Here is a 16,055-nt window from a genome sequence, read left to right as displayed (position 1 = left end):
AGTAATAACTGTAAACACAATGTTGTAAACAAAAGCAAAGGAATAGAGGATTACGATCTACCAAAAGCCCAACCTAGATTAGATATTCATTATTATCCACACATTCTAATCCTCCCTCTGTTTTCAGGTGAAACTTGCAGAATCCATTTCATGCATTATTACACTATTCCAATATCACATTGCCTTGCATATTATTATTTCTTTTCCAATGTACTGCAATTACAATAAAAGAATGCAGTAATGTAGCCATTATCCACAAACAAAAATATGCAGTATACTCTGTATTCTTTAAACCTGTACATATAAAACACAACACCAAAATTTGACTCACAGCTGCTTTGTTTGTTTGTTTGTTTGTTTGCCTGCTGTAATCTCTGTTAATTAAGACAGATGTTAACCAGGGGGCACGGTGTACTCGAAGGACCAAGCATGAGGTTTGCTCCCTCCTTAATGCCTGCGTCTTGAGTTCCTTCAGCTCACATCCATCACAAAAGGACTGCCAGGTGAGCTGGTTGTCACTCCAGCCCAGGCTAATAGATTCTCCAGTGGCTTTTGTTACAGCTCATGTCATGCTATTAAAACTATGTGCCTTGAAAACTGCATAACATATGTAGCTGAGACTTGTCAGCTCCAGGTAATCAGACACTGCTTGGTTTCAGAAGCAGATGCAGATGAGACTAGCAATATAAATATGCAAATCACAATGGTCCCTTGTCAGCACCACTGTTCCTACCTCTAATGGCCCTCGTAGAAAGTCTGTTTGCTCAGCTCCTACTTCCAGTGCTACATCGACAGAAGCAAAGGGGCGGCTGGCCATCTGCTGTCGCTCCCGCATAAGTTGCTGATGAGGAAAAAATGATGTTTTAACAAAACGTTAAAAAATGCACCAGATATTAGTCTGCCCTACTATACCTCCCATTAAAACATAAGAACGCAAATAGCATGCAAATAGTCATATTTCTAATATTAAAGGGAGAAAGTTATAATTAATTATTGTCATCTATATTTACTTGAGAGCTCAGCCCAGAGGGTTTATGGTGTCTACAAATGGTCTTTCAGCTTGAACTCTGATGAAATCTTCAAATGAAAGCTTCTCTAACTGACTAAATAACTCTGCTATTTGTGCAAGTTGCAAGCAAATACAGGAAATTCTTGGTAAAATAGTTAAAGTCTAATTCCACTGATAATGGATGCATTGGAACACCTGCTAAGAACAAGTCCACTTGGCCTTCAAATTTTCATATTTCACTACTAAGCCAGATGGAGTTAATAGTGACAGGACTCATAATTTTATGCAGTATCTTTTCTGCAGATGCACTTATAGATGAAGAATAATGTGTCAGGATTGGGAAGCCTGCATCAGTGTATTTGAGTATGATCAGCTATGCTCACAGAGCTTGTATAATCCCTTCCAATCATAGCAGTGTACACAGAATTCCCAAGCAAAACCACAAAGCTAACTCATATTTCTTCCTCAATCTGTAATTATAATGCTTATTAAACCATGATGAATAAAAATGATGACCAGCACTAGATATTGCAGATCTTACTTCACTGGTTCAGTGCAGCTAATAAAAGTATTATCAAATATTTAAAGTGAATGAGTCATGCAATTAAAGTCATGTGCTCCTTCAACTGAACGGGATGTCACAGCATCACAGCATCTTGAAGAGACAAAATGCTTGCAAAAAAATGTTTTATTAGAAAAGATCTAAGTTTTTCTTAGCATTTTTCTCTCTATTTTTTCTCTGGAAAGCTTAAAACATTAGAAACTGGTATTTGAATGTAAACGATACTAGCACTGTGATGTACTGTTCATAAAAGCTTTTGAAGTAATAAGGGGTATGCAAGCAAATATTTGCTGGCAGATTACTAACAAACACTCTTCATTTAAGGTCTGTTACAAAGCAACAAGCTCATTTTGTAATACTTCTCATGCATTTTTTATTGACTGGTACTTTAAGATGGTCTATGGAAATCTAAAGAAGAACTCGTAACGTTAAATTCAAAACAGTACAGTTGTCTCTTAATGCATACCCAGTACATTCCTAAGGCCTGGTTTTCATAAACATGCATGTATTTGTCAGTAACCACCTGCACAAATGAGCTCCCAGTATATCATACCAAGAGGATAATTGCTATGTCTGTGGGTGAAACTGCATGTTTTATATTCAGAATAAATAAAAGCCTAGTATGAATAGCTAGATTGCTAAAAATTACATTTTTAACCCTTCATTTAAAAATGAAACTGGTGGTCTCTGTATACTGATTTACATCAGCACTTATTTGCATCAATACAATATCTTCATAGATTTCACAGCCAGAAAGATCTACTGTGACCCTCCAGTCTCACCAAGAACTTGACAAAGACCACAAAAATTTAAAGCATAAAACACTGAGTTATTACATGCTAAAATTACTACATCTAGCTCCTTTTCTTCAAAAAAAAACAAAAATTAAAGAAAACAATGTTATTAGAGCAGTCCTGCCATATGGAACTCATTACAGTATTGTAAGTCTACAGAGCTATTGGCAAATACTTACTTTTTAATGGGAAACCAAACATTGTTTTAAACAAATAGAATTGCTTGGGGAAAGTACTTAAATGAGCAGAATAACCTACACTCCAAATGCACAAATGATTTTTAAGAAGATTTACTTAAGACAGACTGTAAAGGAATGTGCATTTTTTACGCTTTCTGTTTTTAAGATTAGCAGTTTTCTTCACCTCTGCTCCTAGTCAAGTGTTCAGTAAAACGTTTTCATTCACAAGGTAGTCACCATAACTCTGATACTCTGTCATTTGAGAAGAGTCCTATGAAGATTCTTAATTAGGTCTGTAAACAAGAATGAAAACTTTAAAATGTTTGGCTGCTCATAAAATGCTGCTGCATTTGGCAGCTGAGCACTTGCACATCAAAGAAAAGTGCTCTACTCAAATACTGCTTCTTTCTGTTCAGCATTTTAAAGATCCCTGTAAGGTGCAGAACAGGAAAAATAAGATGCAATGAGGAGACATACAGGAAGATATGGTGTTTAAAATCAATTTTCTGGCTGGAAAAGGTCACTAACTCCCACCATCTTCCACTGTCCATGTATCAAGACTGGCACAAAGGCTAAGCTCCAGCTATACAAAATTTCGTGACTTAGATTATCGCATGGCAGGTGTCATCTCGGTGTGACACCCTGTCCTCCCGTCACATGCTGTTTTCATGTAGCCCATGCAGGTAGGGGGAAATTCCTGTAATTGAGCCATAGGCCAAGAAACGGAAACTCTCCAAACGTGGCTATTATGAGAAAAGGGAACAAACTCCTACCTTTTTCTCAACGTGAAAGGTATTAAAAAAACTACACAGATTTCATCACAGCTGAGGTAGAATAAGCATGGGAGAGTGGAAAGTGGAACTATGCTGGTGTTACTTATATACTCATTAAAAAAAAATTTACTGCATTAAAAAAAATCATACAAACAAAAAAATAAATACATACTTCAGTAGAGACATTTGCTTGGAGACAAAGAATAGATGACATTACTAAGATGTAACATGCGAATATTTTATCACAGATTTAATTTATAATATTCAGAATTAAGCATATGTCTAAATACTCACTTAAGACTATGGGAAATTCAAAATATTACTTTCTCAGCATAGGACTGAGAAATTCAATGAACATTTATCTGACTGAGCTGACAACTAATTTCAAATATACCATAATTTATATCTCTTTAAGTCTAATAGTATTGACAAAAGTAATTTTTTAGGCATATCTATTATTTTGTAACAATTCAAAAGCATCAATTTATATCCTATTAAAGAGTTTTTCTTGTAAAGTACAGAATTATATTTGCCAGCAGTGAAGAACAGTGAGATGTTAGGATACTATAAATCAGTTCAATTTCTCACACAAAACCCATATAATTTAGGAACATTTCTTAAAACAAAAAAAAAACAAAACCAAAAAACAAACAACCATTTTGGCATACATTTCACTGATTTTCCATGGACATGTAGACAACTTTGCCCATAAATTATGTTAATTTTGAGTTTTGGTGTGCTAGTCAAAGAAGTACCTTTGAAATAGGACCTGCTTCCCCATCTAGAAGTGTATCAAAGGAAAGTATTTGCTCCATTTTCTCATTGATCAAAAAAGTTCTCATGGGAGAACTGATCAATGCAGTTTGGAGGGAATTAAAATGTTCCATAGCATCTTGGATAATATTCTATGAGAAAATGTATCTGTTGCAAAGTTCTTATTTAGGTAGAAATGTTTCATTTGATTTTTATTTTATTTTGGTTTGTAACATTTAGACTTACTTTCAAAATATTTTATGGCCCATATTGTATTCACATACAAGAAAATACTCAGTGCAGAATACATATTACAATGATTTAACATTAACATAATACAACATTTCAGCAATCCCAGGCTGATACACTTCAAATCTTTTGTATTTTAGGAAGTGTAACCATTTTGTTTCTTTTCTATTTAGAAGACTTTTTTTTTGTTTTTAGACTTTGTCAGGTGGAAGAGGATACTGTTCTTCTGAGTAGAACTGTTTTTTCTATGGTCTTTTCACCTTCCAGCATAAGTGCCTTAGAAAAGCCCAAATTTAAAAAACCCTAATAAAGTACATGAGGCGATAGGAACTAGGACAGGTGTACTTTCTCTTTGTTATAGAGTAACAGATGTTCTTGTGGGACTGACAGATTAGGATAGCTGAAAAAGATGAGATCATTTTAGTGCCATAATAGGATGACTGCAAAAATCCTTTCAAACATCTTTCTGTTGCTGTTTGGCATCTTTATAGGCTAGTTTAGCCCACTGGCAACCAAGGTACATGTTAGAGTGTGCCATAAAGCATGCACAGAAAAGTGTGCATACCCAGGTTCATGGAACAACTTGACAGCTAGGGTAGGGATAAGCAGGTGGCAAACACCTTTAAAAATGTTAGGAAGACTTCTGACTGCTAGACCAAAATGTTTTCCTTTCGGCTGTTTAGAGCCAGGCAGGCTCAGTACCCATTTCAGAAATAAGGAAGGATATGGCAGTTGATAGGGTGCCTGTTATTTTAACAACAGTGACAACTGCCTGGGTTTTCTATGTTTTCTTCCTTCACATCTTAGATATTCTTTTTTGTTGGTTTTTTCCTAGATCAGATCACTACCAACATTGTACCAGGACATCCATGACTCTGTCAAGATGAATATTCAAAACAATGAAGAGTGGTAATTCTATAATCTCTCTGGCAACTGCTGTCCAGTCCTGTGATCCTAGTGACAAAGATTTTCCAACTGTCTAATACGAAATTCCTATTCTGCTTATTCATCACCCAGCTCTGGCTTGTCTGCAGTTACAACTCAGTCTCCTCCTCTCCTCTTTCTGTGCTGTCAACTGCTGATGTGAATAACACCAAAAGGCTACAACAAAAGCATTAACAATGCATTAAATCTGAGGCTTAGAGGAAAAGTGTTTTCAGTGAGGAAAAATGTCAAAACCTCATGGAGAGTTGCATTGATTAATTTCTGATCGCATTCCATTTGACAAACTCCAAGAGTTAAAAAAAAAAAAATATAGGTAAACAGGCAGCCCTGCAAAACAGAGCCTCTATAAGCGGTGCAATTCAGTCATCCATCGCATATTCTTGAGGTTTCTTATTTCCATATCTAATCAACAGAAGTAACTGAAATGGGTTTGAATGACTCCACAGATCTGCATGGACCACAGGCATTTTAGTAAGAAATGCAGCTTAATTCTCTTCAAAAATCTTAAATTCTTATTCTCAAACTGAGTTGCACATAGTGATATTTCACTGAAGCTCTGATTATTTGCTTTAATTTGCACAAGACAAAGATTGCCTTCTCTGTAACTTTTCGTATTGTAAATCTTGGTGTTACAAATCTCTTCAAATTAAATTAGTTATTTACATAGCTGGAAAGGAGAGAAATTTCTCATTTACATGTTGAATAACCTATTTGACTTGGTTAATTTCCAAATCAGCTGATTTCACCGGAAAGGCGTATCATAGTCATTAAGCTATTTTGTTGGGATTTTTTGTGAAATAAGCTCACCATTCCATGACTGCAGGAAATAAAGCAACTTTATGAGATGGACAAAAGCCAGCTTCGGAAATCAAGCAGCAGGAGTAACCATACTTATGACAATAGTCTGACAATTGTGATTCATTCATCCTCTCCATCATGAACTTCCTAAATAATCCTGGTCTCTCGCTTTCCTTGTGCCTCATTTCTCACTCTCTAAAGCGGAAAGTGTCCGGACACAAGACTGCATTCAGGTAAGCAATGACATATCGCAATGATGGACATAATATAATATGTTATTTGCACTGCAAAACACACTCTGTGGAAACTTCCTAAGATATCAAGACCTATTCCATGCTACTTTCTTTTAAAATTGCCTGAAGAAAATGTGCTCTCAGGTCAGTGCAAAGGTCTGTCATGGGAAAAAATGAGAGGAGTTCTACTTCTTGTCCTAGCTTATACTGAATAAAACGAAGGGTTATTTAAACTAAACACAGTCCAGCAAACAACAGCTAAGACATACTTAAAATACAGTGTACACATCCCAAAAAATAACAGTTCGAAAAGGTCAAGTTTTTATGTATCCCTTTTGGAAACCAAATGCCATCGTCTGTAATTTTCCTTGAACAAATCAAAAATGAGAAAAAAAGATGAGCCCTGAAAAGGTCATTTTGTTGCTGGATCCAAGGAACAGACATTTAATGTATTGCACATTAGCAAGCAAAGAGCAAAATGTGAATGTACTGTGACTTCAGGTTTGGACCTTTTTGATTCTGGAACAGAATTCCCATCTCTAAAACACCCAGGGTATGAAAAGCTGCGTATCACAATGGAAATGACACAGTGCTTTATGCTTATTGCCAGTAATTTATGGAGTCTCATGTTACAGTAAATTTCTGATCAATCCTTCAGAATTTTTCCCTAAAGATTAATTTAGCATAAGAAGATTTTTTGGGGTGTTAAGAACCAATAATAAGTTCAAAATTCAATTCACTGCTTTCAAATTTAAGAAGTGCTAAGAAGATGTAATCCTATTATCCCTTTCACTTAGATCACTATGAATCCATGTTGCACATTTACACAGTTCTATAACCATAATAATTTTACAGTTTCCTCTAGAGGTACTCAAGTCTTTCTGCAGGCCTTGCTAACCCCAGAACTGCGCTCAACTTCCTAATCAAGTGGGTTTAAAAAATTCCTTTCAGCAAACTGCTGGTTATTTTGCTGTTACCTAGCAGAGCCATTTTCAATTTACAGAAAATTTCTAAAAATACTTATTCTGCAAACTAATTCTGTGTACAGAGAAAAAGAGAGCCACATCCGCTAATTATATATGTTAAAATGTTTCCACATAAGACATTCTACTCTATTTGCCCAAGGAGAGTTATTTATAAATTAATATATTAAAATATGTGTTAAAATTAATTATTTCAGCATATGAAAGAGAGATTCAAGTATCATTTTATGCAAAATACTCCTTGGAACTCTTTCATTTACAATGGTGTCACAAAAATAACATTTTTCAAAATGGCTTCTAAAGAATTACTAACGCTCATAGCGTAGTACTTTAAACATAAGTGCCGGCTTTGTAAGCGGAATAGACACAGTATGAAACTATCTTATATTAACAAAATCTCAGTGCATCCTATCTATATTATTAAGCTACTGCTTTTGAAATGAAGCATCATGGATATTATCTATTATTATCACAACTGTTAAAAACTGCTTTAGTTAGTTACCTTAGACAACAGATGTCAAGCTGATAATTCCCAGCTCTGAAAGAAAGTTTTAGGTTGTTCCTATAGAAAGTAAATATGGTCTAATAAACTGGGAGTAAGTGGTACCTCATGAGATCACTCTGTCCACCTCTGTGCCTTGATCCCACACAAAGGCAGGCTACAGTATGATAATGATCCTTCTATCAGATGTATATGCTTCTTAAGAAGACCCCAGTGATGGAGGCTCCAGTCATTCCATAATATCAGAGTGCCTGATGATCCCACTGCTGGAAAGGTCTGTCCTAAAATCTAAATTAAATCTCCATGCTGATATTTAGAATCACAGAATCATTAAGGTTGGAAAAGACCTCTAAGATCATCAAGTCCAACTGTCAACCCAACACCACCCTCTCTCCTAAACCATGCCCTGAAGTGCCATGTCTAGATGTTTTTTAATTTAAGCCGATTGCTTCTTCTCCTGCCTACAGTGGAGAGCATTCTTTGCCTACAACGCAGAAAAAAAAAACCAACACCAAAACTGTCTTCTCCTTTACAGGAGTTCTTTAGAGATTTGAAGTTTTCCTTTAACCTTCTCAATGGTAAACACACATGGGTATGTAAATATTATCTCACCATTCTTGCTCCCATTTTTAGTTCTCCTCTCTGTACTCTCCAAGTGCCAGACACTCTTTTAAAAAAGTGGGGCCCCAAACCTTACACAGTAGAATAGAAGGATCACTTCACAGGCCTTACAGATCTTTTTGTTGATAATATTATGCCAACACCTTTGCTACAACAGAAATACGGTGACTTACTTTTACTTCTGATTCATGATCGTTCCACCTCATTTTTTAATATTCTTACCAAGCTCATTGCCCACTTCCCCCCACTTTTTTTTTTTTTTTTTTTTTTGCAGCTGGTTACTTCGTTCTGCAGAAACGTGTATTTGCCAATTACAGATTGTGGAATTGCAGCTTTCCAGTCAATTATTTCAGATTCTCCCATGTTCTTTTGTACAGATTATAATTCTGTCCTATAGTATGTTTGCAGTCTTTCTTTCTTTAATGACAGTTACACATGCAACAGCCATGGTCCATCTCTTAAATCAACACCATAATCAGATCCCAACAGAAGCCCACTCGATATACCTTTCCCTTTTCACAATGAACAACTTATAACTACTCCAAGAATACAGTTTTAAGTTCACTTCCTTTTTATCTAAAAGGTCTGCTAGTCTGTTGTATCAAGAAATCAGTTTGGCTAGACATGCTTTGTACTTGAAAAAACAACATTGAATGCCACTCACATTTTTGCTTTCTTCTAAATTCGTATAGATCATTTTAAAAATTGTTTATTTCAATAATTTCCTAAGAATTAATGACAAATTGACTGGTGTCTAATTGCCCAGCCCTTCCTTTTTCTGTTTCTTTTCTAAGATAGGAATTAGTTATCCCTTTCTTGAACCTCGCTTGTCCTAGCTGAAGTCTCAGAGATAACCCTTACAGGCTCTGGGATCACATGTGTGGTTAGCCAATTCCATAAATATTCTAGAATAAATTTAATTAGGTTATCCAATCTGAAAATATTTAGCAAGTATTCTATAACCCATCTTTCTACATTACTGCTGTAGGTACTAACAGACATCTAGACTAGCATAAAGACTAGCGTCTTTAAGAGGTGCTTTAAAGTGCTTCTTAAAACAGACTCTTCCTAGCACAAAGTCAGAAGATGGGCTGCACGTATCAAGGGAGGACAAGTATATTTTAATTTGCAAATAATGTCAATGCATTTTTTAGCCTGCAAGACAACAAAAAGGGTAGGCACTGGTTTTATTTCCTATGTGAAATGATGTGAAAATATATGGTCCAAATTATAATGACTGAGTTGAAGCTATGCCAATTTAGAAAAAGCTTGTGCTTCTGAAACATACCTGGACCCCAGGTCACATACTGACTTCAGATGTTCAAAATATTATGAAGTTTTTTTCAGATTACATTGTATCCAAGTTTTATATTTATTTTTCTTCACTATTTTCTTTCTACTTTCTTTTTAATTAAATTGTAACAAATAAAATAAAAAATTATGAAAGAAGAAAAATAAAAAATAATGAACAGGGAAACTAGGCTGTACTCCAACAAAGGTGAAGTTTGCCTTTATTATTACCTCTAATTCTTTAAAATAATCTATTATTTGAGATTACTGGTATACTGATAAAGTGACAATGTAAATGAAACATTTTAAGTGCAGCATCATTGCCAATTATACTGCTATTCTAAAGTGGTACTTTAGAAGCTACTTAGAGCACAGATGACATTACCGTTAAGGAAGGTAAACTGGTGATGTACCATGACTGACTGATGCTTTTAAATTCTTTCAAGCTTTAATTCTAAAAGTATTAAGCAAAATAACCACCATTTTCACTGCGTTGCAAAGGGGACTAAAAAGAGGTACAGTTACCAGCAGTCCTGCCTGTCTCAGAGTCAAAGTGCCCTGATCTGTATGGATCCTTACTGTAAGGAGCTGAACAGCCTTGCTATTACAAGCTGAACGGGCATGCTGCACTATCTTGTGCTACTGTGTTGGGTGAGTAAAGCTCTTCTAAACAATCCTTACAAAAGTTGAGACTCTGTTACTTGGTTACCTGCCTCTCTTTTCAGTAAAAACTAAGGCTCATCCTGCCTCTGGTAGCCTTTTTATTTCAATCGCCCCATCCAGGAGCTCTAAAAACCAGCAGTTTTCACATCAACCACCCAGTTATGAATCATGAGTAATGCCATAGTTTAAGTTGTTATACCCAGGATCTGGAAGTGTGAAAAAATATCTGGTCACTCACAACGTATAGAAGACCCTTATGACAAATCCCGTCCATCTGGCATTTTCAGTGAGAGGGGTTTTAGCTAATCAACATAAAACTAGGATACCAATCTGAAATCTGGGTCTAAAGAAATTTTCCAGGCTTCACAGATTTGTTCACCATACCTAGTACTTACAGGTCAGCAAGAATTTGGCACACACTGTTAGTGGGAATGGCATGTGGCCACAGCCAACTCATTTTGTTCAGGGGTCTTTGAAACAGATGCAGTTCTGCTCTCTGATCAGTGCAATAGTGTGAATTAATGCAGCTGTCCTTTGCTCATGTCATTTTTTAAGTCTGAAACAACTGATTTAGCAGATGTGAGACGTTACACCTCTCAATGGTGGTTGCTCAAGAATACCTGAACAGTAAGTTGATCGCAAAGCTTTCCATTCCTGCTATAGACCTAAGAAAACAAGGCCACAGACTATCCGTTACCTTTGAAAGAAACTAAGAAACCCAGGCAGTTTGGTCTGAGTTCAAGTATCTTGAACAGGACAGTATCAATAACAGGAAACTGCTGAGATAAGTAAGTCTGAAGCTTGCAATATTTTAAGGGAGATTTTTTTTAAGAGTTGAACTGCTACTTAGTAAGGTACAGCTACTGAAGGGACTAGAACCTGTCTAATCTCCTAAAATATTTAATCTACATCAGAATTTCAGAAATAAAGGGCTTCCAAGCATTAAATACCCTAATCCTACAGTCTAAAATTCAGTTCTGAAATAAGAAGCACAACACTAATTCCAAGAGACCATCTTGGCAATATCTGTAGCAGCAGAGTTCAGGTTGTCATTCTCTTTATCTTGATACTAATTTTGTGCACAACCCAGCTGCAAACAAGGAAATCTGACTTTCCAGTAGTGTTCCTACAAGGGGTTGCACCAGTCTGTGTGTGTACATACTCTACAGATTAGAAAAAAATACTGTGAAGTAGTTAATCCCTCACTGCTGCCACACTAAGACTTTCAATATAGAAGTGACAGAGAATGTAAATCAAAGTACTCTGCCATTTTGAGCTCCAGTCAGACTGTTTCAAGAGAGAGAAGTGGGACAATTTAGAGTTCATCAATTATATCACATCAAATTAGCCTCCATCACTGGCTTGGCTCGACAGCTTTCATCTATTCTAATTTACAACAGAGAGGACAGCCAAGTACAGGATTGCGGCAATGACACAGTCAAAGGGAAGCACAGCACTTTTGCTTTGCAAGAATTGTAGGCTTTTCTAGGCAGCCGCTTCAGCTGGGTCAAAATCTCCAGCCACGATTAGTTTCTTTCATTTGCTTTGATCTGACAGCCCTCATCCTCATTTAAGGAAGCAAGGTGCTAAACATCTTTTTAGAAGTCCTGTAGCCTGTTTAAAGACACTGTTCTGTATACATCTACCTTACACAGTGATTTACCTTTGCAGTTAAATCCTTAAAATAGATAAGTACTCTACTGGAATGCCATTGTAACTGTATGTGGTTAGGACATAGGTTAGCTATTTTAAAGGAAAATCACTATCAGTAAATTGTTAGAGTTTGACTTCCAACTGACAGACTTTAAATTTGAATTTGCCATGGTTATTTGAAGACACTGACAGTGCAGTAACTTAAATCACAGTGAAACACAGAAAAGCATTGAAGAACCTTACACAGATATCACTTTACAAAATACTTTATATTAAGAATTCATCCCTGTGCTATGGATACGATCACAAGCATTGCGCATCATTTAAATTGCAGTCTAGAGGCTTAGATGGATTCAGATGGAAAACGGGCCTTGTGCTGGCCCTCTGCACAGTAGTGAATTTGCACAACACAGATGAAAATCCAGCTTTACTCTTTCTACCGCAATAAATGATAAGAAAGAAACCAAAAGAACAAGACAACCCACATAACATCCAGTTTCCCTCTGTTCCTAAAGAAAACATTTTTTTAATACAGGTAAATGAAAATAGGCATTTAGAAATGCACATATTGCAATGATTAATTCGCCAGAATGAACAAGCTTCCAAAAGTATATTTCCATACTCTTCCATCACAGTTTATGTGCATATTGCCATTATGTGCATTCTTTTTTACCTGCTTTCTTCTGGCCCATTTCCAGATTAAATATTGCAAGCTTTAGGCAAGTCTAGGTCATGTTTCCCATTCCTTTACTTCCTCCCCAAGCTTGGCTTTGCTGGTAGGATTTTAAGTAGTGAATTACTAAAGGGCTTTTTATGGCAGTCTTAAAGTTGTTTTAATAATTGCATCAGATTAAAATGCTTAGAGACAAGTAAATTATCAGAATTTCTGACTGCTAATTTTTAGAGATTCTCACATGATTTCAGGAGGGATAAATACTAAGTAAAAAACTTAGTATTGTCTTTTACCTGGAATCTTAATTGGCTCCTTTTTTTATATATGCAGTCTTATAGTTTGTATAAAGAGCAAATTAGTACAACACAATTTATTCATTACTTTCTTCTTGCAAAACTGAAAACATAAGACATTTTTATATTCTTCCACAATATGCCCCTTTCTGCACAGGCATCTTTTACCTGCATTAGAGTGTGCCATAAATTTTTCAAGAATGCGGACTTGTTTTCTGTTGTTTGTTCCAGCCAGAGACATATTGGTTTAAAATGTCAGGGAACCTGCCATGTATTAATGGATTTTTATATGGGCATCTGCTAAATGCTTTCAGATTTACACCACCATAATGTATGAGACAGCTGGAATTTCATTAATTGAAATTTATTTACCAAGAAAAAAACCAACAACATCCTTAATTGGGAGACAAAAGAAAACAAAGATATGATCTATGAGTCAAAGGTGCCACACATCTCAATGATTTTCCTCAACAGACCTATATTTATCCCAGTGCATGCAAAGCAAGGACTCACCCTCAGGGGCTTCTTAAAAAAAGCATGACAACTATGATTTGGCTAATTAATTTTCCCTACTTATTTGGAGTTGAAGGAAATATTCTAGTATATGATGCTCAAACCCTTCAACATAAGTTTTTATTTTCATACTTGGAGCTGTGGTAGTTGCTTTATTATTAACATGGAAAATGTTATTTCTTGATTACATGAACTATTGTTATTTAAATAGGTGTTTTAAAAACACACATGAATTAAGCATGATATTCACTTCTGCATAGATACATTTACATTCTCTCTCCCACCTAAATGGGCATCAACAAACCTTCTACCTCTGTATCTGGGTAAGGAACACTCAACATTAGATCTAGTGCAGTTTCAATATGCCAAATGATAACCGATAAGTCTAGTGTGCTGCAGAGGAGGCAGCTCCTCTCTGTGAAGCAAAGATCAGACTCCTCTCAGTGAAGGTGAGCTGAATGACCACAAATGTGTGAAGTGCAAGAGCAGTGGTGGGGTGTGATGATCTGAAAGGGCTCTCTGATCCTTCCCTGCCGCACATAAATAGAGGTGGAATACAGAAGTCATTAAAGGCACTACAAGAAAAAATTCTGGATAATGCCTCCATTCCAGCTTCCCTGCATTGGTGGAGAACTGTTTCTTCATCAGTGTTCAACACTTCTGACGGTGCTTAAGAAAACTTATTCCCATTTGGCACTGGGAATTTGGTACATGGCTAACAGGTCCCGATGGCCTCAGCTAATGCCATCAGGAGATAAGAAAGACGTTTTTCCATACTTGGTTAGATTGAATCATGTAATATAGGGGTTTGCAGCTTCTCAACCACCAGGAAATCTGGCTTTGGTTGCTCAATACAGTTATTCCTTATGCCCCAGCTGCAGGAGGAGCGCAGTGTCAAGTACTAGTTTGGAAAGCCCAATTTGGAATCAGAGACCAGAAATCAGTACAGGAGGCTTGGCATTGTTGGGATACGGATCTGAAAGACTAGAATCAGTTGTAGCTCCAAAGAGGTCCTAACAAATAATTTGGTTATATCTAGCAATTGATTACATGATTTTTTCAAACTTATACATAGTTCAAAATGCAAAGAATTATATTGTCCCCACAGGTTATTTCTGTAACTTGTTATGAATACTCAAATGAAGTAGGAAAAGTTTTAATATTTTAGTTTTCTGATTATATATATTTAGAATTAAGTTACAATGGCCAATATCCATGAATCAAGTACAAAAATCTACCCTGTAGAAATACTCCAAAATGGCTGTTTAACGTTTACTGGTTTGGCCATGCTCCAACACAAAAGGTGGGCAAACATAACATCAGCAAATCTAGTTTCATACAGGGATACTCTTGTACCTACAAATCATTGATTGTAAGTTAATAATTTTGAAAAAGTATTTGAATATTTGCCTTGCTTTATAATATATCAGCATTTTTATTCTCTTCCATTTCGGTTCTGATTAATGAATCTTAAGATTTCAATAGTAAAGACTTGCTTGCAGTTATATTTCACTGGCCTTTAAACTAACGTGCATTCGTTCCTATCCTACAGGCAAAAGTCACTTTTCCATTTCTCAGCCTTTGATGGACGGAAATTTTGACCTAATTCTCTGCAGCTTTGAAGGCAAAAGACGTCAACAATTTTTAAACATGACTTTTTAAATGCAAGTACCATAAAAGGTGCTCCAATAAAAATGAATAAACAATAATAAATAAAAATAAAGACATTAAAATTGTGGTAGATTAAATTATTTTCTTTGAAGTTGGAACAGTCACATCCCATAAATGTAATCTTCCATTTACTGTACCAACACTTCAGATACATAGTGACTACGTCAGTTAAAACAATTTGAGAGTGTATCTATTTTCCTGTATTATATAAGGTAGTACCAGAGTCCTCATGGTTTTTCTCAAAAAGCCAAAAATTTATCAAATATATAACTTAAAATGTATTATCAGCTGTAGTTTCTCTTCCTTTGCTCAAAATAAAATAGGTCCCGTTGACCTGTTTAGCACCCAGTATTTCTGACAATCAGTTTATGTATGCTCCAGCATGGGTAAAAAACATGGTTTTATTTATAAACTCTGGTTTCTTTGATTGCAAAAGTACAGGTTGTATGATTTACTGCTAAACTCAGAAATGAATGGTATTTGTATCTGAATTAGTCCAGAGGAAAAAAATCATTGGAATTCACAGCTGCAGGAGCACAGAATCATCTACACTAAACACTTCAGGTACTTAGTCCTCTTTCCTTCATTTATATTCAATGAGTCAAGGCTTACTGCAGCTGAGTATCTGAATGTTTTTTAAGTCCCTGCATTCTAACCACGTGGTACACAGCAGAGACCAGGTCCTTCCCTAATCATATCCCACCCAATTTTCAGAAAACAGAATGTGTAACATGTAATGTGAACTACACTGATAGTAAGAGTTGGTGTCACTGACTGACAAGGCCCATGATACGCTATACCAGTATCACGTACATGAGAATTAAAGTTAATGATGAAAATCAGAATCAAGGAAAATGCTCAGCACAAGCTGTGAAAATCTCACATTTGTCTTTCTCAG

The 16,055-nt window shown here is 35.9% G+C and overlaps 1 protein-coding gene across 2 annotated transcripts in view; it reads right to left on the bottom strand.

Moving 5' to 3' along the window:
- Positions 1-16,055, bottom strand: part of ATRNL1 (attractin like 1) — a 524,212-nt gene that overhangs the window by 129,944 nt on the left and 378,213 nt on the right. The window contains exon 27 of one of the 2 annotated variants that reach the window (XM_064464227.1): positions 734-841. The exons of the other annotated variant lie outside the window; for it this stretch is intronic. Within the exon in view, the coding sequence (XP_064320297.1) occupies positions 734-841 (108 nt within the window). The remainder of the gene's footprint in view (positions 1-733; positions 842-16,055) is intronic. 2 annotated transcript variants of the gene reach the window in all.

This window comes from Phalacrocorax carbo, chromosome 12, assembly GCF_963921805.1.
Source record: "Phalacrocorax carbo chromosome 12, bPhaCar2.1, whole genome shotgun sequence".
In the NCBI taxonomy this organism is placed as follows: Eukaryota; Metazoa; Chordata; class Aves; order Suliformes; family Phalacrocoracidae; genus Phalacrocorax; species Phalacrocorax carbo.
This window is presented reverse-complemented; position numbering and strand designations above follow the sequence as displayed.